The sequence below is a fragment of the Hyperolius riggenbachi genome, chromosome 11, assembly GCF_040937935.1.
Source record: "Hyperolius riggenbachi isolate aHypRig1 chromosome 11, aHypRig1.pri, whole genome shotgun sequence".
NCBI classification, from domain to species: Eukaryota; Metazoa; Chordata; class Amphibia; order Anura; family Hyperoliidae; genus Hyperolius; species Hyperolius riggenbachi.
The window spans coordinates 203,176,358-203,199,595 of record NC_090656.1 but is presented as its reverse complement, the minus strand read 5'-3'; the positions used below and the strand labels follow the sequence as shown (position 1 = coordinate 203,199,595).

Sequence of the window (23,238 nt, the reverse complement as noted above, 5' to 3'; positions counted from 1 at the left end):
CACATGGATAATGCACACTTGTACTGGCCACATGGATAATGCACACTTGTACTGGCCACATGGATAATGCACACTTGTACTGGCCACATGGATAATGCACACTTGTACTGGCCACATGGATAATGCACACTTGTACTGGCCACATGGATAATGCACACTTGTACTGGCCACATGGATAATGCACACTTGTACTGGCCACATGGATAATGCACACTTGTACTGGCCACATGGATAATGCACACTTGTACTGGCCACATGGATAATGCACACTTGTACTGGCCACATGGATAATGCACACTTGTACTGGCCACATGGATAATGCACACTTGTATTGGCCACATGGATAATGCACACTTGTACTGGCCACATGGATAATGCACACTTGTACTGGCCACATGGATAATGCACACTTGTACTGGCCACATGGATAATGCACACTTGTACTGGCCACATGGATAATGCACACTTGTATTGGCCACACGGATAATGCACACTTGTATTGGCCACATGGATAATGCACACTTGTACTGGCCACATGCATAATGCACACTTGTACTGGCCACATGCATAATGCACACTTGTACTGGCCACATGGATAATGCACACTTGTACTGGCCACATGGATAATGCACACTTGTACTGGCCACATGCATAATGCACACTTGTACTGGCCACATGGATAATGCACACTTGTACTGGCCACATGGATAATGCACACTTGTACTGGCCACATGGATAATGCACACTTGTACTGGCCACATGGATAATGCACACTTGTACTGGCCACATGGATAATGCACACTTGTACTGGCCACATGGATAATGCACACTTGTATTGGCCACATGGATAATGCACACTTGTATTGGCCACATGGATAATGCACACTTGTATTGGCCACATGGATAATGCACACTTGTACTGGCCACATGGATAATGCACACTTGTACTGGCCACATGGACAATGCACACTTGTACTGGCCACATGGATAAAGCACACTTGTACTGGCCACATGGATAAAGCACACTTGTACTGGCCACATGGATAATGCACACTTGTACTGGCCACATGGATAATGCACACTTGTACTGGCCACATGGATAGTGCACACTTGTACTGGCCACATGGATAATGCACACTTGTACCGGCCACATGGATAATGCACACTTGTATTGGCCACATGGATAATGCACACTTGTATTGGCCACATGGATAATGCACACTTGTACTGGCCACATGGATAATGCACACTTGTATTGGCCACATGGATAATGCACACTTGTATTGGCCACATGGATAATGCACACTTGTACTGGCCACATGGATAATGCACACTTGTATTGGCCACATGGATAATGCACACTTGTACTGGCCACATGGATAATGCACACTTGTACTGGCCACATGGATAATGCACACTTGTACTGGCCACATGGATAATGCACACTCGTATTGGCCACATGGATAATGCACACTTGTACTGGCCACATGGATAATGCACACTTGTACTGGCCACATGGATAATGCACACTTGTACTGGCCACATGGATAATGCACACTTGTACTGGCCACATGGATAATGCACACTTGTACTGGCCACATGGATAATGCACACTTGTACTGGCCACATGGATAATGCACACTTGTACTGGCCACATGGATAATGCACACTTGTACTGGCCACATGGATAATGCACACTTGTACTGGCCACATGGATAATGCACACTTGTACTGGCCACATGGATAATGCACACTTGTACTGGCCACATGGATAATGCACACTTGTACTGGCCACATGGATAATGCACACTTGTACTGGCCACATGGATAATGCACACTTGTACTGGCCACATGGATAATGCACACTTGTACTGGCCACATGGATAATGCACACTTGTACTGGCCACATGGATAATGCACACTTGTACTGGCCACATGGATAATGCACACTTTCTAGCATTTGGCTTTAGGAGCGACTACTCATGTTTTCATAAAGGCTCTTACTAATCTACACCTGATGCAAACCAGATACAGACTTCAGTGATCTGAAAGTATTTGTGTAAATAATCCCATGGGAGCCCAGCAGCGATGTTCTGTGTAATCTGGGCCCGGGATCTCTCTTCTCACGGAGATTAATCGCCCAAAATGCGTTCCATCCCTGAGTCAGAGCAGCAGCTGCAGATTCCCCTCCGCCTGAGCTGATGCAATCAAGATAAAACGGTGAAGCTGGAGGTATTTTTATCCCGAGATGTTTAATTTCCTAATTATGTAAAGAAATATTAGGCTAATGCACCGCAAGATGCCAGCAAAATGCTGACGCCAGCAAAGGAGAGCGCGGCCACACAGGGGAAGAAGGGGGGCTGGTGGAACCCAGCTGGACGCTTGGCAGGAGATCAGGAGAGATCAGCAATTGCTCATCAATCAAGTAACCGGCAACTAGATACTAAAGGATCATAAAACATAAGAGGATGGAGAGAAGAGAGAAAGATAGTGTATAAGGGCTGGTTCACACTAAGAGCGCAAACGCAAATCGCAATCTCCCAGCAATTGTGATTTTGCATCATGAAAATTTTTGATTTTCCAGCAACTGCCATTTCTGTTCAAGAGAACATCCTGATTGCCTCCAAAATGCTGCATACAGCGTGTCTGCGATGTATGCAAATCGCACGTGCTGCAGTGAGAACGATCCCATAGGGATTCAATAGTCACATCACTTTGCTGATTGTCAGCGGTCAAAAAAGCCCCAAAACACTCCCCAAAAGCACCCGAGTGTGAGCGGTGTATGGGGTTATAAAAGTATGACTTGACTCAGAAAAAAAAGTGAGCGTGGGGGGGGGGGGGGGGAGAGGAGAAAGAGGATGGAAAAATAAGGGGGAACAATCATTTGAAAGGAATAGGTAAAGTCAAAGAGTACGTAAATGACAGAGCCTGTCAAGCCGGATGAGGGAAGGGGGGTCGCGGGGTTAAATACTTACCTGCCCTGATGTTTATGGGTCACAGGTGATGCTTCGTCCCCTCCTCAGAAGTGCAGTAGTGGTCGCGTTTACAAAGACTGCCAAAAGCTCTTCAAAAACCTCTGTTTGCATTGCCGCGGTCAACCCACATTTATGAAACATTAAAGAGGAACTGTCATGAAAATTTTAAAATTTAAAACACATACAAACAACAAGTACATTTCTCCAAGAGTAAAATGAGCCATAAATTACTTTTCTCCTATGTTGCTGTCACTTACAGTAGGCAGTAGAAATCTGATATTACCGACAGGTTTTGGACTAGCTCATTTTCTCTTAGGGGGTTCTCAGGGTTTTCTTTATTTTTAAAAGCACTTGGTGAATGGCAGTTGCTCCGTCCAACTGCCAAAATAGTGTGCAACGAGCAGGGAGGCTGGCCAGCATCTTTGTATTAATCATTTTCAGAGAATGTCTTTATAAAGAATAAAAGTCATGCTGAGAATCCCCCATGAAGAGATGGACTAGCCCAAAACCTGTCGGTAATGTCAGATTTCTACTGCTTATTGTAAGTGACAGCTGCATAGGAGAAAAGTAATTTATGGCTCATTTTACTCTAGGAGAAATGTACTACTTATTTGTATGTGTTTTAAATTTTAAGATTTTTGTGACGGTTCCTCTTTAAGTTACATTCAGTATGGGGAAGGGGGTATTAAGAAGCAAATTCCACTTTTTTGAGAATTACAAAAAAGACATTTCCATGCTCCTGATTGGACATATGAAGAGAAAACAGGCAAAGCAACAACGGCAGGTTCTCCCCAGGCTCTTTTAGCCGGGTGCTGCACCAGGCTAGTTTTGGTGAGCACCCGGCTGTCATCAGCTCTCCTCTTCCTATGCTGTAAGCAGAGTTGCTCACAGAAACACTGGCCCTGCATTCTCATCTCGCCCCACCCGTCTACTTTTTCATGCCACCCGGCTACCATTTCATGCCACCCGGCTGGAAGAAATTTCAGGGAAGAACACTGAATGGGGCTAGAAGGAATGGGTGTGTGCCTGTGTGCCTGTGTGTGTGTGCGCTGCCATTACAAGACATTTCACTGCTAAACAGTTACTCAAGGTCATCAACATTAAGAGGCCCATCACAAAGAGCTCCTACCTGTCTCCTCACTGGACAGTTCCTGGAATCCCGGGATTGGCCTCGTGGTCAGGTACCAAACTGCATGCAGCACGTCTGTGGCGTGAACCCGATTGTGGTCTGAAAAACAACAGCTTGTCATGAACTTCTGGAGCTTCATTGCTCATTCCCATCCCACCAGAGATAGAAATGTTTCAGAGAACTCTGCAGCATACCTCCCAACCGTCCCGATTTGGATGGGACCGTCCCAGGTTGAGAGGTATGGTCTGTTGCCTGGCAGAACTCCCCTTGTCTCTCAATGCGCACTTCCTGTCCTGTGAGGAGGAGAGGGAAGCATGGCATCTTTTTTTCTGCTGCAAATACTGGGCAGTAAGAGTACAGGACTCCACCAGGGAAGCTATATTGGGGGAGAGGCCACTAAACACCACCAGAGAAGCTATACTGGGGAGGGAGGAGGAACCACTAGACACCAGGGAACTGTATAAGGGAGAATGTAAAGTAGACTAACGCCCTCTAACCCTACCCTACCAAAAATCCTCACTCAAATATCACTAAAGCCCTGAGAATTTCATCTACAGATCGTTTCTATAATGCAGCAAAAACAAAAAATGCTGCTGGTCAAGAAGATCATTCTATAATATGCCTGCACTGAATACAACATAGCCAATAAAATGCATAATAATTATAATAATGGCACTAAAAAGAAAAGGTTCTGACATTACTTTTTACATTGTCACAAAACACGAAATCACTGAAGGTACAAGAAATATAAAATTATCAGCCAGAATCCAACCTTAGACGTGCCAGCTGCTAATGAACTACAACTCCCAGCATGCCTTAAAGCAATGTGAAGCTAAGGATCAAAATCAGATACTTATCGGGGGAAATCTGAGTAGCAAGGGAAGCCTCAATAGGAACCTAAGGCGTCGCATCCTTTAGGTAAGTATCTAATTTTGAACCCGAGCTTCAGCTAGGGTACACTTTAAGGGTGAGCTGAGAGTAGTAATTCAATGACAAGTACATCTACTCACATGGGATGTCTCTGTAGCCGTTCTCCAAAGCTTGGAAGAAGTTCAGAAATTCCCGCTGGGGGATTCTGAAGATTTCAAATAGTCTTGTGTCCTGGAACAGAGTGCGGGAAACCTGTGGGGAGGAAACATTGAGACGGTACATTACTGTACACAGAAACCCTGGAACAGAGTGTGGGAAACCTACGGGAAGGAAGTATGGAGACTGTATTCTACTGTGCACTGAATTCCTGGTTAAGAGTGTGGGAAACCCGTGGGAAGGAAATATCGAGACTGTACATTACTGTGCACAGAAACCCTGAAATAGAGTTTAGGAAACCTGCGGGGAGGACACAACGAAACTGTACATTACTGTGCACAGAACGTGATTTGGGATTCGAACCCTGGTCTCCTGTGTCAGAGGGAGGGCCTTAACCAGTACAATATCCAGCCACAGATACAAAAAAAATGGATATTGAGACTGAAATAAGCTTTACCGCGAGTTCCTGAAATGCAAAGAGCTGAACTGAAGGGATTGCTTTTAGGGGCCCACTCACAATACAATAAGGGCCCATTTCCACTATCACGAATTTGCATGCGTTTTTCGCATGCAAATTCGCATAGCAATACAAGTGAATGGGACTGTTTCCACTTGTCAGGATTCCTTTGCGTTTTTTTGTGCAGAAACAATTCGCACGGCAGAGCTATCAGAATTCGCATACCGCTATGCGAATCGCATACAATGTATTTAATGGGAAATTCGCATGAGGTTTGGGTATGCGAATTTTCATGCGAATTCGCATAGAAACAATGGAAAAGCACACCAGTACTGCCATGGTTAAATTCGCATACATCGTCATCCATGCGAATTCGCATGGAAATTCGCATGAAAGTTCACATAGCCTCGCATGCGAAATTCGCATCCGCATGCGAATTTTTACCGCGGCGATTCGCACCGCACAAGTGGAAATGCAGCCTAAGACTTTTTGTTCTCATTTTTATTGGATTAAAAAATGATCTGTTTAGAAAAATGTAATGACTTTTTTCTGGTCAACATCAAACTTTTTTTCCCCTCTATATTACTTTTCGATAGGACGTGGTGAAACAGTCTGATAAATGCTCAGAAAATTAAAGGGTGTAGGATAGATGGTAAATGACTTGATTTACAGATCCAAACAATTTTTGATCATTTTCTTAATAACTGTGGTAAAAAAAAATTACATTGGTCATTGATACATTGGTCAGATTTTTTTCAAAGATTACAATCTATCTGATAAAAATCGATCACAATTATCGAATCAAAAATAAAAATACACAACAAATTATATTGTGTGTGGCCACCTTTGTTCTCAGAAAAGTTGGAGTTTCTCTTTAAGTGGCTGCTATATAAAATGTCAGTAAAACTCCCCAATCACCCTGACATGAACGAGAACCCATAAGGATGTCATGTGACGCAAATGGCAACAAAAAACATTGCACCAAAACAGAAACCAACCAAAAGCTGATCAATAGGAGGTCAATGAATTCACCAGCGAAAAAAGAGCCCTGGAACCTGGATAATACATTAACACCTACACAGCAGGATGAAGAGGCAGTGCTTCCCAAAAGTAGGCTGCATCTAAATGACTACCAGCATAGGTTTGCAGCGCCTAATTATAGGCAGGGTACACAACTTGAATTCAAAACAGATGCACCACATTAACATTAATGGAGGATGTTAGCTTCTAAAACAGTTTGCATGCAAAGTATTCTGTATTGGACCCTTCCACCACCATGAGGCTATCCTTTTGGAAGGGACCCTAACCTCTAACTAATTAAACATACATATAAATTGGAAGCAGCCAGCCATAAAATGGTTTACACAATACATTAATACTGATCAATTTCATTGTAAATCAACACATATATAATGCAACAAGGGACACAATTAAACACACTAATGCCGGGCATACACGGCACGTTTTATGCGCCGGATCGAGCCAGCGGATCCCCGCTCGTCCGTGCGGATCGATTGCCGCTCGTCCCCGCCGGCACTTCCTTATCGCTCGATTCCCTGCCATTGTCCGCCGGCGGGGATCGAGCGGGCGAGGGTCGAGCGGCATGATCGGGCCAGCTGAATATTATGCTGGGGATACACGGTACGTTTCTGTACCGTGTATCGACCAGCTGATCCAGCCAGCTGATAATATTCAGCTGGCCCGATCATGCCGCTCGACCCGCGCCCGCTCGATCCCCACCGGCGGACAATGGGGACGAGCGGCAATCGATCCGCGCGGACGAGCAGGGATGCGCTGGCTCGATCCGGCGCATAAACCGTGCCGTGTATGCCCGGCATTAGAAGCAATTCCTCCTTGGCTCAATAGACAAATCCATGGAGTCAATAATGCAGGTCCCAGGTCCACAAATAGCCAATTATTGTCTGAGCCCAAGAGGCACAGAGGCAGCTGAAATAGCCATCACCAACAAGAACGTTGTCACACAGGGACACGTTTTCCAAAAGAGGAAAATTTAAAGGACACCTGAAGTGAGAGGGATATGGTTACTGCCATATATTACCAGGTGCCTGGCATTCTGCTGATCTTTCATACATTGCAACATCTGAATCCCACACCTGAAACAAGCATGTGGCTAATCCAGTCAGACTTCAGTCAGAGCACTTGATCTACATTCCTTATTCAGGGTCTATGGCTAAAGTATTAGAGGCAAAGGATCAGGAGAACCGCCAGGTAATCTGCATTGTTTAAAAGGAAATAAATATGGCAGCCTACATATCCCTCTCACTTCAGTTGTCCTTTAACCTCTTGACGACCAGCTAACGCGATTGGCGTAAACTGGTCGTCTGCGGGTTACCATGGAAACGGCCGCTCGATCGAGCGGCCTTTCCATGTCAGTTCACGGAGGGTGTCTCCCCGCTGTTTACATCAAACGGCGCTGCTGCGCAGCAGCGCCGTAAGGCAGATCGGCGATCCCCGGCCTCTGATTGGCCGGGGATCGCCGGCATATGATAGGCTGAAGCCTATCCTTCAATGCGCAGGACGGAAATCCGTCCTGCGCAGCTGACAGGGGGAGGGAGGGAGCGGGAGAGACGGCGGAGAACGCTGCGGAGGGAGGCTTTGAAGAGCCCCCCCGCTAAGTAACTGCAGCCGGTGGCGATCAGACCCCCCCAGCAGGACATCCCCCTAGTGGGGAAAAAAGGGGGGTAGTCTGATCGCCCTGCTGCACTCCTGATCGGTGCTGCGGGCTGCAGAGCCCATGCAGCACCGATAACTGAAAAATCCCCTTGTCGGCAAGTGCTTAACAGAGACACTTTACAGAAAAAAAAATATGATATAATGAATTGGTTGTATAGTATGGATAATTACTAGAACATTAGCAGCAAAGAAAAGCTCATATTTTTATTTTCAGTTACTGTATATAGTTTTTTTTATAACATTGCATCATTCTCTAATATTTGCAGTTTACACACTGTTCAGCATTCTAAATGATTTTACAGAGCAGGCCAGTGAACTTTTGAACTGTCCTCTGGAGAGAAAAAGAAAATACAGCGACTAACAGTTAAGATAACAAGCTTCAGAAGACAGAGCTCTGTGACTCTGAAAGTCGTGGAGCTCAATGACTCTTTTGCATAGATAACTGGAGTTTCTTAACTCTCTCTGTACTGGAAACAATATTAGACTTATGTCTCTGCTCCTAATGTTTTATTTCTTAGCTGTACTACACATACAAATCATATCATAATTTTTTCACTTCAGCGTCTCTTTAAATGATCACTAAAATACTAGTTAGTCTTTATGATGCTTGCTGTAATCCTTAGGAAGGTTTCGGCAGATTGCCAGAACTGAAGAGATATAAAACGTAGGTGGTATTAGTGGAGCTGGCCTGATGTGTATATGTATATGTGTATATATATATACAGTATATAATATATATATATATATATATATATATATATATATATATATATATATATATATATATATATATATATATATATATATATATATATATATATACACACACACATATATACACACAGTATATATACGCCACCGGTGAGCTGGGCGCAGGGTGAGACAAAAGGCGGCTCACCAAGCTGCCGATCAAATCCCCAGCGGCGTTAAATACTATTCCCCCTTCGAGTCGTAGCAACACAAAGGGAGGAGTTATTCTGAGTCCCGCGATCGCCGGAACCCCGAATTATCCTAGTGTGGCACGTAGTATGGCACTAGTGCTATAGCGGCACCCAGCGCCAAAACAACCTGCTTCATCTGACTTGACTTCTGAGGGTGGGCTTATGAAAGGTAAATACGGTACATTTATTTGGCGAATCAGAATAATTTGTTGTTAAATCTGCAAGGGATCTTCTCCTCATCACATTGCAGATTGAAAAACTGCTCGTTTCAATACAGTTCATAGACTGAACATGGCAATGGGGCAGTGATAACGCTTTGTAGACCAAACAGGAAGTAGGGATTAGTGGGGGATGCAGAGCCTCCGTCTGTGTTAGTAGTGCAGGGCTATTTGGGATAAACGTTTCTCCAGTTTCCCATCAGAGGGTGCTATGTGGTGCTTCAATAGTTTCTCAGAATCAATCTCAGTTTAAGGCCTGGTATACACCATGCAATGTACACTTTAGATTCTATTTCGAATGAGAAAAGGACCGGGCAAAAAAAAAAAAAAAAAAATTATATATATATATATATATATATATATATATATATATATATATATATATATATATATATATATATATATATATATATATATATATATATATATATATATATATATATATACACACATATATATACACAGCCTACCGATTACCAACGACCAATCCCAAACTCAAAATCAATATCTTTCTTGATCAGAAGCAGACCGGATATGCTGGAAATGATCTATGGAATTACTGGCTATCATTCTGTATGTCCTTTCGATCCATTTCCAATTGCTATCCAGTCAGAAAAATTATCAGAAATCTCACACGAATTTGAAAAACATGACATACATGTGTATGCTCTATATCCGCTCAATGTCTGATCTGAATATCAATCTGATCCCTCACTCAAATTGGATCACGCTCACATGCGCAGTTTGCAGACTCCAAAAAATTCTAGCACTTCAATAGGATTAGACATCTTGAATGTACTCAGCACTCCCACAAGCCCAATCAAGATGTAGTGTATGCAGGGCCCCGTGGGAGGCAGGGAAGAAGGGTCGCTCCTCCTGAAGTTTATACTCTGCTTATCTAAAGGTCAGAGCAAGTTTTTTGGTTACATGTGTCTTGCAACTAAGGCTGGGTTCGCATATAAAAGGTGCCCAGTCCTGTCCAGTCAGTTTTTGACAGTTATCAGTTTTAGGCTCTCTGCACACTGCATGCGATTCCAATTTTCCCTGGATGCTATCAAAACAAAAAGTAAAACGCAGAAAAAAAAACACAGCATGCAATACAGAGTTAAAATAAAATTGCAAATTGGAATTGCATGTAAAATCACGTCAAAATCGCTAATCGGAATCGCATGCAGTGTGCAAGAGCCCTTATAGGAGTTTTCTATGGCCGTGTTCACACATAAATCTGTACATTTTCCGGGCCTGTCCTGTTTGCATCAGTTTTGTATGCTTTTCTATGGCTTAGTTCACATATAAAAAAAGTGTACATTTCTGGTCCAGTCCAGTCCTGTCAGTTTTGTATCAATTATCTATGGGTGTGTTCACACATACAAGGTGTACAGTTCCAACCCTGATGGACGCAGCTAGTAATACTGTATTAACTGTGTTGCCTTGTATTTTTAAAATCATTTTTTTACGAAAAACTTAATTGGAAGAAAGAAATAGGAAAGAAGGCACATTGCCCTGCAGTGGTGCACAGATCTGTCAGGTTTCTGCAGACCGTCAACAAACACAAGAAGCACCTTTCCCAGCACAGCAGAGCTGACAGTGCGATCACAGATGCCCTACCCATGATACAGGGTGGCTATCCTCACAGCCTTGGAGTGGTCACATTGTGCTGTGCGTAATCAGTGTGCACCTCTTTCAGCAGTGGCCTGTACACTACATATCTATAAACCATTATTACCATTGTCAGGGATGGGCGAAAAATCAATACCATCGGCGGCTGCTAAACAATTAGCTGGCGGCTGGTTAATTGCGTGGTTTTATGAGCTATCAGTTGCGGTTCCATATAGGTTGTAATGTATGAATAAAGATTTTGGTTTTGTGATGTGTTCATGTATTTTGTACCCACTTGGGTTCCCTTGCTGATCGTTTTTTGAAGTGTGCAGCGGGTTAGATGACTAGCAGATAAAAATCCTCCACAATTCATTCCTACTTGTGTCAGTGATGTTTTGCAGGTGTGGAGCATTTACTTGCTTATCAGTGATTATCATTACTAGCTGGTGCTGCGCACTACACTGCGTAGGAGAGGAGCGAGTGCTTTATCTCTCAGCATGCGCAGACCATTCAATCAGCTCCGCAGCCAATCACAGCAGGGCGGACAGAAGGAGGTGTGTGTGGGGCGGAGGGATATAGAGCCACGGCCAATCACAGCAGGGTGGGCAGGAGGGGGTGTGTGCAAGCAGTCAGACAGTGCCACGGCCAATCAAAGCAGGGCAGGGTGGGGCAGGAGGGTAGTTGGCCTGGAAATGATTATAGATGTATACCTTCAAAATATTTTCACTGTCTTTCAACCACTATTGTTTTCTGTACAGGAGGAGTGCCTTCAGGTGGAATAACGTTAAGGGGGGTACAGCAATGGACTGGGGGCATGGAGCAGTAGCCAGGAAGGCTCTATGGGATCCAGAGCCTTCCCTCCACATAGGTGAGTATCTGCCTTTCTAACTTTTTCCAGTTGCTTTAAAGAGGAACTCCAGTGAAAATAATGTAATTAAAAAAGTGCTTCATTTTTACAATAATTATATATAAATTATTTAGTCAGTGTTTGCCCATTGTAAAATCTTTCCTCTCCCTGATTTACATTCTGACATTTACCACAGGAGGCAACATCTTTACTGCTGGAAGGTGATGTCTGTGGAAGGAGATGCTGCTTGCTTTTTTGGCAGTTGGAAACAGCTATTTCCCACAATGCAATGAGGTTCACAGACCGTAAACTGTCAGAACCATGGTCCTGACATCACACTGTGGGAGGGGTTTCACCACAAAATCAGCCATACAGAGCCCTCTGATGATCTGTTTGAGAGAAGGAAAATATTTCTCATGGGAAAGGGGTTATCAGCTACTAATTGGGATGAAGTTCAATTCTTGGCTATGGTTTCTCTTAAAGTCCAGACTGAGCCAGCTTTTACACTTGCAGTGTTAAACTGCATTGTGTTACCCTATTTAACCGCAAGGGGCCGCAAAAGCGGTCTATGGAGACTTTCACTCTTATTGTGGTCCTTTGCAGTGTGTCGGAAGTATCCAAGCTGATACAAGGGCAACAGCGCAATACAGCAAGCACCGCGCTTAAAGCACTCTGCCACGGGGTCATATGTTGTCTTTCTTTGTGTTGCAGTGGGATGTGGCAGAAGTATTGCATCCCACCGCAATGCTAAAAATAGGTGTAAAACTGGCCTAAAAGACAAACTTTTCAGTCTGACATGTCCGCTGAGACGAAATCCACCCTTCTACAAATGACTGAACTGAAACAAGCTACGAGCACTAAGCCCTGTGGAAGAAAACTGCTTCACAAACGTCGCTGCTGCTGGAAGAGAAAGAAGGATGAAAGCAAGACTAGAAAGAGATTTTATTGAAAAAAAATGGAAAATAAATTTAGCAAATTGTAGTTAAAAATGGAAAATACTCTAATATGCCAGGATGTAGTTTGGCGTCAACTAGTGGTGGAATATTTCTGCTTAAAAAAATAAAAACCAACAAAATATGTACTAAAGTTATTTCCTTGAACTGTTTCCAGGTATGTGAATTGCGAGGAAAATAAAAGGGAAAAAAATTGCCAAGATTTATTTTATAAATAAGCCAAACAGTTAAAGCTTTCATACCCTCTTAAAAAAAAAAAAAAGTAAAATATTGATTTTTTTTATTTTACACAATTCGGTTTTGTAATCAGCCGATCCATAATTCATCCCTGAAAGTCCCATAAAAGTAGAGATTTTCATGTCCTCTCCGTTGACCGCAATTTAAAAAAACCCTCTGCGATCTGTCATGGTGGCATTATTACAAAAACGTTTGATCTAAATTAAGCCTTCATTAATTAAGGCAGGCGGCAGCGGTGCGCTGCGTGCGGCGATCTGTCTAATGACGGCCGCTATCCTCGAAAGACCCTGGAGAGCTCATTTTATCATTCGGGAGCGGGATGATCTCAGCACTGCGATCTGGCACCGAACCGCCAACAGCCCGCTCCAAATGCATTAGACAATTTCGGATAAAACGGTTTTATTGGAAGGGGGCCCTGCCAGAAATGTTACTCTTGATAAAAGGCTGTCAGGCTGATAATGATTCTAGCACACCACCATGGAGAAATCAATATACTCCGGACTTTCTGCAAGTCATATTTATAAGAAGCGGGTGCAGAATGGGGGGACCTCAGGAAAATGAGAAATCTGCAAAATGAATGTATCGTGAGAATGGCAGGGGGAAGGGTCACAAGCAATATTAGAAAGTATTATTTTACAGGGAGCGGAAAATTTGGTACAAAACACCGGAAGAAATTCTTTATTTTTAAATGGAATAGGTGGATGGCTAAGGGTGCCCCTATTCATTATTCGATTTTCGGCATCAATATCTGGCCAACGAGATCCTAGTTCCACACGATCAATAGTGACGATCGATTTCTGGCCGTAATCGGTCGAAAGGCTCAATCGAGCATGCTGGAAAATCTTGGTTGTAAGGGTATTATTAAGTGCGGTGTAGTAACCGTGATCGACTTCCCGATGACCGATGGGCCCCGCCCTGTGTCCACCCAAGTCTATGTGGCACCCTCGGGAACTGTGGTGAGGGTTGCAGGCTCAAATGTCACACCGGCATGACTCCTGGCCTCCTGCCGTATCCGGCATCTTAGTGAGCGCCTGTACCACATGACATTGGTGCTTGTACTGACTTCACTACATGCTGGGACCATGTGGTACAGGCACTTGCAGCGACAAGTTAAAAGGATGTCAGACACCAGAGGTGATGAGGATTCGCGACAGGAGGGCCTGAAACACTCGCCACAGATACATGAGGAGAGACATATACACTTGAAGGGGCAGATGGCGACTGTAGGATAATTTCCAGCTAAATCTTTTGGAAATCTGTATGCGGAGTATGGGCGGGCAATAGATCCATCAGGTTCAATCAGAGAGGGATCTACCTGATGATAGATCAACAGGTATATAGTTCTGTCAGGTTATCATCGCTGTTTTTGTCCCTTACTTTCTGTACTACAGACTTTCAGAGCTGTTATTTCCCACAATGCAATAAGGCTCAGACAGGAAACTGTCAGGACTTTGAGAGCAGTGAGAGAGACGTCACACGGCGGGTGGAGCAAGCGGAGAGAATAATGCTTTCAGCCGTCAGTCGGTTGAAGTGATCCGCCAGGTGATTTGCTGGTGGAGGGCTGCTGTCCACACGCTGGATTCTCAGCAGAAGTGGTCGTTATTGAATGCCTCGGCTAGCAGAGTTTAAAGTGTAACTGTCGGGCATAAAATCAAAAATCAATTCTTTATTTACATCTGGTAAACAAGTAATACGGATGCTAATCAGGCAATCCAAAAGTTAAAATCTCTATTACTTTTCTTGTTTATAAATGATCATTCCCCAGTTTACCCGACTCTTATTTGGTACGTTGCCGCAAAAAGGAAGTTGCACGGCATGCTGGGTTGTCTTTTTTTGCTTCTTTCTTTCCCCTCAGACTTAACTAATGTACAGACGTAAAAAAGGACAACCCAGAATGCCCTGCAACTTACTTTGTGCAGCAACGCACCAAATAAGAGTCAGGTAAACTGGAGGATGATCATTTATAAACATAGTCAAATAAGAAGTATGTTTTTTCCAGAGTAAAATGAGCCATAAATTACTTTTCTCCTATGTTGCTGTCACTTACAGTAGGTAGTAGAAATCTGACAGAAGCGACAGGTTTTGGACTAGTCAATCTCTTCATAGGAGAGTCTCGGATTTATTTATTTTCAAAAGCACTTAGTCAATGACAGTTGCTCTGTCCAAATTCCAAAATCTGTGTAGCGAGCAGGAAGCTGGCCAGCATCATTGTTTAAATCCTTTTTAGGCAATATCTTTATAAAGAATAAAACCCTTGCTGAGAATCCCCTATGAAGAGATGGACTAGTCCAAAACCTGTCACTTTTGTCAGATTTCTACAACCTACTGTAAGTGACAGCAACATAGGAGAAAAGTTAAAGAGACTCCGTAACAAAAATTGCATCCTGTTTTTTATCATCCTACAAGTTCCAAAAGCTATTCTAATGTGTTCTGGCTTACTGCAGCAATTTATACTATCACTGTCTCTGTAATAAATCAATGTATCTTTCCCCTGTCAGACTTGTCGGCCTGTGTCTGGAAGGCTGCCAAGTTCTTCAGTGTTGTGGTTCTGCTATGAACTCCCCCTTCCAGGCCCCTCTATGCACACAGCCTGTGTGTTATTTAGATTAGAGCAGCTTCTCTCTTCTCTTTTACAAGCTGGATAAATCGTCCTCTGAGCTGGCTGGGCTTTCACATACTGAGGAATTACAAACAAGGGCAAAGCTGTTTGCAGAAAGAAAAGAGCAGCCTGAAACTTCAGTGCATGGGGGAAAGAAACACACAAATGATCTCTTGAGATTCAAAAGGAATGCTGTATACAGCCTGCTTGTGTATGGATGTATTTTCTATGTGTGGACATACTGTACATCAACCTACTTCCTGTTTTGGTGGCCATTTTGTTTGTTTACAAACAAACTTTTTAAAACTGTTTTTAACCACTTTTAATGCAGCGAGGAGCGGCGAAATTGTGACAGAGGGTAATAGGAGATGTCCCCTAACGCACTGGTATGTTTACTTTTGAGCGATTTTAACAATACAGATTCTCTTTAAGTTAGCGCTTAAATGCCTCTGAAAAGGGAATCTAAACCAGACATCTAATGAACGCCAGTGGACAATCGCATTTCAGCCAAAATCTGTAAAATTGCGTTTGTTTTTGCATGCATGAAGAAAAAAATACATATTGTAGTATAAAATTTGCAAATCTCATGAGAGTTCCCATAGCTGTATAGAAAGTGTGCAAAAATGTACATACAAACGTGAATTTTAATGTGAAAAAACATTTCATTCTTCACAATAAGTGTGAGCCCTGCCAAACTGTTCAAAAGCGGAGAGCCCTGTTTTGGTGAACTTCTAGAGTGAATTTTAAATTTAATTAAGTATTTATATAGCGCCGACATATTATGCAGCGCTGTAAAGAATATATTGTCACTAACTATCCCTCAGAGAGGCTCACAATCTAATCCCTACCACAGACACGGGAAGAACATACAAACTCCTTGCCGATGTTGACTTGGCTGGGATTCGAACCGGGGACCCAGCGATGCAAGGTGAGAGCGCTAACCACTATGCCACTGTGCTGCCTGATAACGAAAGAAAGGGGTTAAAGCATCAACCGCAACGACTGACAGAACTTTGAGTTTACAGTTTATCCGAGCATTGAGAAAAGTTCTATTTTTTGATCATCAGTATCATCTGAATGCTGGGAGCCGCTCTGGTGAATGGAATTCTGGGAAAATGAACCACACTCTGTACAGTCCACCATCGCCACTCACAGCTCCATCTAATAATGGAAAACATGGAGATGCTCACCTGACTCAGGATCCGCCCACACTTTCCTCCCGTCTTCTCCACCAGGTCAAAGATTGGAAAATTCCAATTATCCAACTTCTCCAGCAAAGCATCCTGATCTTCAATGAGAAGATCCAATGACGTTTCTTCTTCAATCTAACAGAGAAAACATTCATACAGAATTACAAAGCATACACTATGGGAGGAAGAGGGAGAGAGAGAGGCGGCCATAATGGGAGGAAAGAGACGGCCATAATGGGAGGAGGGAGGCGGCCATAATAGAACGAGAGGGACGGCCCATAATGGGAGACGGCCCATAATGGGAGACGGCCCATAATGGGAGACGGTCCATAATGGGAGACGGGGGACGGTCCATAATTGAGGAGGGAGATGGCCATAATGGGAGGAGGGAGATGGCCATAATGGGAGGAGGGAGACGGCCATAATGGGAGGAGGGAGACGGCCATAATGGGCGGAGAGAGACGGCCATAATGGAAGGAGGGGTACGGCCATAATGGGATGTCAGAGATGGCCATAATGGGAGGAGGGAGATGGCCATAATGGGAGGAGGGAGATGGCCATAATGGGAGGAGGGAGATGGCCATAATGGGAGGAGGGAGATGGCCATAATGGAAGGAGGGAGACGGCCATAATGGGATGCGAGAGATGGCCATAATGGGAGGAGAGAGAACGTGGGAGACATAAGGGAAGAGAGGGACAAAAGTGAGATAGTGAAAAACAGAAGGCCATAAATCAGAAAGTGAGAGAGACATTCTATAAGTGGCTGCTGAAGTCCTAAAGCGGAGTACCCAAAGCCAGTCGGATCGGGGATCTGAATGATTGTTTCCTGATCCATCTACACGATCGCGGCAAAACCCACGGAAGTCAAAGAGAATCAGAAAGATCCTCCACGAATCAATCCAACATGGTGGTCATTCAAAAACTATTGCCGTGGGTGAAACATGGTTTGATGAATTTTCAAACGTTGTTGCGCGATATTTCAAAAGATTGTTCTGAAAAACTGCATCGTGGTTATGGAGCCTTTAGTATCTCAGGGATTGATCACACATCTCAGCTATTACGACATTATAACCCGTTTTGAATGCAGCAAGACTGCAGTTACTGATAGATGTGTAGACACACCCTATTAAAGTGAGGGTCAGGCTATGTCACATTAAACCACTTCACCTCGAAGGGTTTTTCCCCTTAAGAAACCAGAGCACTGTTCACCTGTCAGCGCTCCTTCCATTCATTCCCCTATAACTTTATTACTACATATCATAACGAAACAATCTAGATCTTGTTTTTTCGCCACCAATTAGGCTTTCTTTGGGGGGTACTTTTCGCTAAGAATGATTTTATTCTAAAAATGTTTTATCAGGAAAAAGAAGAAAAAATTCATTATTTGTCAGTTTGCGGACATTTTTTAAAATAATACATGCTACCGGAATTAAAACTGACATTTTATTTGCACATTTGTCCCAGTTATTGCAACGTTTTAAAATGTTCCCTAGTACAATGTATGGCGCCAATATTTCATTTGGAAATAAAGGTGCATTTTTTCAGTTTTGCGTCCATCCCTGATTACAAGCCCATCATTTATACAGTTATAGTAATATTCCCTATTGACATACATATTAAAGTTCAGTCCCTAAGGTAACTATTTATGTATTTTTTTTTCCCCAAAAAAAAAGTTTGCCAGCTATAGGGGAGTGTGGGAGGTCAGAGGTTAATTTAAATAGGAAAAACAAGGTAACTAGGGATTATTTACTAATAAAAAAAAAAAAAAAAAAAAAAAAAGGGAATGTAATTTTACAATTTGGCCACAAGATGTCCTCAGTGGTGTATTCAGTCTATTGGTATGGAAACGGAAGGACTACGTGGCTGGGATTTGCGAATGGCCGCAGCCATCTGAATAGACGGCTGCGGCCATTCACACGGGGAATTAGATCAATGAATGGGAACGGTTTTCCCATTCATTGATCTAGCGGATAACGATCGGTGGTAATGAGCGGCGGTACCGATTCTGGGGGGGTTGCAAGCGGGGGGAGCAGCACGGCGGGACGTAGTAGCTACGCCCCTGCACACAGTTGTGGCATTTTGCAGGGACGTAGTTACTCGTCCCGGCAGAGGGGAAGTGGTTAAAACAGTTCATGCAGGGATGTCCTGTGATATTCTGCATCTTGTAGCTAAACTGACACTTTCCTCCACATGTTTCTGTAATCGTTTTGTAAATCGTAATGGTTAACTGTTTTGGCATTTGTAGTTGGCTGCATGCGGCTTATAGAACTACCCAGTTCTGGCGCAACTGTGGATGCAGAAGCCCCTCCTCCTCCATAACAGACACGCCCACTCTGTTAATCTGCCTGAAGGGCTGCATACCTCAGGCTGCTGATTGGTCATCTTATTATCCAAGTAATGTTCATCGTCCTCCAATAGCGTTGTGCAGTCGCCTTGTATTCGGCTTTCCTGGGTTATGTCTATTAAGTGCACGGCTTCGGTGGGATTGCTGGAAAATTCACCTACACAGAGGAAAGAAAGACAGAAATAATGTTTCCTGGCTGAAAGTCTCAGGTATTATTATATAGTGCTGCCATCTTTCGCAGTGCTTTACAGAGTACATAGTCATGTCACTAACTGTGAGGAGCTCACAATCTAATCCTACCATAGTCGGTCATTGTTTTATGTCCCTCCCGTATGGTCTAAGTCTGCCCATACAAGTATAAAGAAAGTCCGCTCAACCAAACGGCATAAAAAGTCCTATCTTTATTGGAAAATCCTTCTGGACAGAGACACATCAACACGTATCGGACCACAAATTCACTCCCTTACACTATACAATATTTTTTTTTTTCCAAATTAGACGTTTGCTTCAACAAAAACAGAAAATTGGGTAGACATTTGGGTTAACCAGGGCACTGCGTTTGATCTGCGGACAAAATTACATATTTGGGAATGGACTTTTTTTTTTAGTTTCAAAAAGTTTTATTGAGGTTTTGCTTGGTAGTGCAATAGACCATTGCAAGAAATATCCCACACAGGGGAGTAAACGGTATAAAATATCATATAAATACAGTAGCGTCCCAGGTATCCAGAACTCAACTAACCAGCAGTCTCAACCAACAGGCACAAATCACCAGCAGTACTCACAGTGGTGTAGGCAACTCCTTTGGCTGTTTGTTGGCTCTGCTGTGCTTATAGACCGGGTTCCATGGCTCTCCCAAGAATAACTTATTTTCAGTTACTGTATTTTAATATTTAATACAGAGTTCATGGTATATATGTAGCGTGGGGTATTGTATTAGCTAGGCCTATTTTTAACATCGAGTCTCAAGAAACCAGAAAACACTTATCCGGCATCAGCCGATCACCATAGGTGCTAGATAACCAAGACTCTACTGCAGTGCTGGGCTGAGGCAGAGGCAAAGGAGGGAACAGCCTCAGGGTGCAGTGTAGGAGGGGACGCACAACTCACTCAGCTATCATTCCACTATTGTGTTTGAAGCAGAGAGAAATAAGAAAATGGGATACATGGCAGTGTCTGAAAGCCAGATAACTAGAGATTAAAGTGTTTGGGGGGGGGAGAGCACCTCTTACCCTAATATTAATCAGCGTGTGACAGCTGGGGTGGGGGGATGGAGGGTGCACTTTGGTGTCTCAGCCTCGAGTGCTGGAGGACCTTGTCTCGGCTCTGCTCTACTATATTGTAAATGGACATTGTAAGGATCCATGAACAACAATGGGAGTCAAGTAAACGGGGGAATAGGTATGGGTATAAGGTGTGAGCTCTCAGTGCTCCACAAATAAAAATGTAAAGTTTGAAGGCAAGATATTATAGAAATTATGAAGGGCATAGATTAAACTGGTGTTTTCCAAGCATAACACCCAGGAAATCCCTGCATCATGGAAGCCCTGCATGTTGTTTAGCAGACAGGTGATCAGCCGGCAAATTCTCCGGGAGTTCCACCTCTTCGCCAAAGCATTTGGCTGTGGAGGCTACATGCTGGATAAATCTATCTATGTATGGGGTATTTGGCCTTCCAGGGCTTGTCTCCAAGAAGGCAAACACAGGGGTCAAGTGAAAAGCTGAAGGAGGTGACATATTGGGGGGGAAGAATCTTCAGGAAGGTGGGGGGCAGAGGGGAGTAATATCTGCAAGAAGGTTGGAAGACATAAGGGACCAGTATCTGTGGAACGCTGGCGGACATAAGGGAGCAGCATTTGCAGGAAGGTGGGGTGTATAAGGGAGCAGTCTCTACAAAGTGAAGTACTGTATTTTTTGGACTATAAGACTCACTTTTTCTCCCCCAAAAGCGGGGGAAAGAAGTCACTGCGTCTTATAGTCCAAATGCAGGGAATGCCTGACTTGTGAATGCCTGTCAATACGAACCTCCAACCTGCCGCTATGTCGGGGACTCCCTATACTGTGCCATGCAGAGGAGAACACAGGGGGACAAACTGAGGACACAGGGGGGCACAAAGGGGCATAGAGGAGTAAAGAGGGGGACACAAGGGGGAGAGAGGAGGACACAGGGTTACAAGGGGCATGAGATATAAAGAGGGCTAAATCCACAAGATGCCCCTTCACCATAGATGCACCAGATTTATTATATTTCTTTCCCTGGTTTTGTCCTCTAAACCTAGATACATCTTATGGTCAGGAGCATCTTATAGTCCGAAAAGTATGGTATGTGGTATAGATGGTAAAATAAGGGCATTCACTATAAATCGTTGGAAGCAGTGCAAGAGTGGAAGATGAACACCGCTTTTTATTATTGCAGGATATAAAGGCTGCGGGTCATATGGGTACATATGATTGCTGATGATGGGGCCATAGCTCATTCCACTGATAAATGTTTGGACACAATAATTCCTTTTACATTCTTTATTTCTGAATACATAACATCAGCAGACCTTCAGGCAGTTAGGACTCACCTGATTTTCTCGGTTGGCTCTCTGCGCCAGATTGCAAGCCGGCCTCCGGCGATTCTAAGTTTGCAAAAGACTTAAAAATTTTGTGTCCGCAACTGTAGGAAAAAAGAAACAACAATTTTATTTCTTGCCCTCTAATGTAACTGCTGGAAGAAATGCCATCTCTCATTGACCATCTCTACTAAAGAAGAGTACCCTACATAGCGGGAGTAGTCAAGGAGGATAGTGCACTGCATAATGTCAGTGGTCTGGAAAAACATGCTGCATATTGGCGGTGGTCAGGGAGGATGCCGTGCTGCACAGTGGGAGTGGTCAGGGAGGATGCTGTGCATGCAGTGGGAATGGTAAGGAAGAATGATGTGCTGCTCAGCAGCAGTGGTCCGGGAGGATGCTGTGCTGCACAGTGGGAGCGGTCAGGAAGGATGATGTGCTGAACAGTGGGAGTGGTCCAGGAGAATTATGTGCTGATCAGCAGCAGTGGTCAGTGAGGATGCTGTGCTGTACAGAGGGAGTGGTCAAGGAGAATGATGTGCTGCACAGAGGGAGTAGTCAGGGAGGATGATGTGCTGCATGGTGGTAGTGGTCAGGGAGGCTGATGCGCTGCACAGAGGGAGTAGTCAGGGAGGATGATGTGCTGCACGGTGGGAAAGGAAAAATGAATTGCACTGTGGGAGTGGTCAGGGAGAATGAGGAGCTGTGCAGTGGGAGTGGTCAGGGAGAATGAGGAGCTGTGCAGTGGGAGTGGTCAGGGAGAATGAGGAGCTGTGCAGTGGGAGTGGTCAGGGAGAATGAGGAGCTGTGCAGTGGGAATGTTCAGGGAGAATGATGAATGAGAATGATGTGCTGCAAAGTGAGAGTGGTCAGAAAAAATTAGGTGCTGCTCAGCAGAACTGGTCAGGGAGAAAGACATGCTGCACAGAGGGAGTGGTCAGGGAAATGTATGTGCTGCGCAGGGGGATTGGCCAGGAAGAATGATGTGCTGAACAGGGGGAGTGGTCAGAGAAAATGATCTGCTGAACAGGGGGAGTGGTCAGGGAGAATAATGTGCTGAACAGGGGGAGTGGTCAGGGAGAATAAGGTGCTGCACAGGGGGTGTGGTCAGGGAAAGCAATGTGGTGCATAGTGATGAGGAAGAGCACACTGCTTGGTGGGAGAGGCCAAAGAAAATGAGGCTTTGCATACTGGGAGTGATCAGGGAGAATCGTGCTTTCCATAGGAGAGAAACTATGAAGTACATATCAATAATAAGAAAACTCTGTACCTGTTACAAATATGGCTTGTGTGTTGTCTAATCTGTGTCTGGAAATCCTGAGAGCTGTGCGAATTCCCCAGAGATTTGTGTAACGTGACGCTTGGCTTGGTGAGGAAGTCGGCTGTGTCAGGAAATTCGATGGGGGATCGGCTGAAGCTTGCACTGTGGCTGGGTGACGTCACAGGGCTCAGGCTGGGAGAGGTACCTGCA

At 44.1% G+C, this 23,238-nt stretch overlaps 1 protein-coding gene across 7 annotated transcripts in view; it reads right to left on the bottom strand.

Moving 5' to 3' along the window:
- PDE3B (phosphodiesterase 3B) overlaps window positions 1-23,238 on the bottom strand; it is a 205,530-nt gene that overhangs the window by 17,908 nt on the left and 164,384 nt on the right. For all 7 annotated transcript variants that reach the window (XM_068261129.1, XM_068261130.1, XM_068261135.1 and 4 more), the window contains exons 6-11: window positions 23,038-23,233; window positions 21,780-21,871; window positions 19,227-19,366; window positions 16,866-17,000; window positions 5,115-5,226; window positions 4,105-4,203 (exon numbers count right to left, since the gene is read on the bottom strand). In XM_068261129.1, the coding sequence (XP_068117230.1) occupies window positions 4,105-4,203; window positions 5,115-5,226; window positions 16,866-17,000; window positions 19,227-19,366; window positions 21,780-21,871; window positions 23,038-23,233 (774 nt within the window). The remainder of the gene's footprint in view (window positions 1-4,104; window positions 4,204-5,114; window positions 5,227-16,865; window positions 17,001-19,226; window positions 19,367-21,779; window positions 21,872-23,037; window positions 23,234-23,238) is intronic.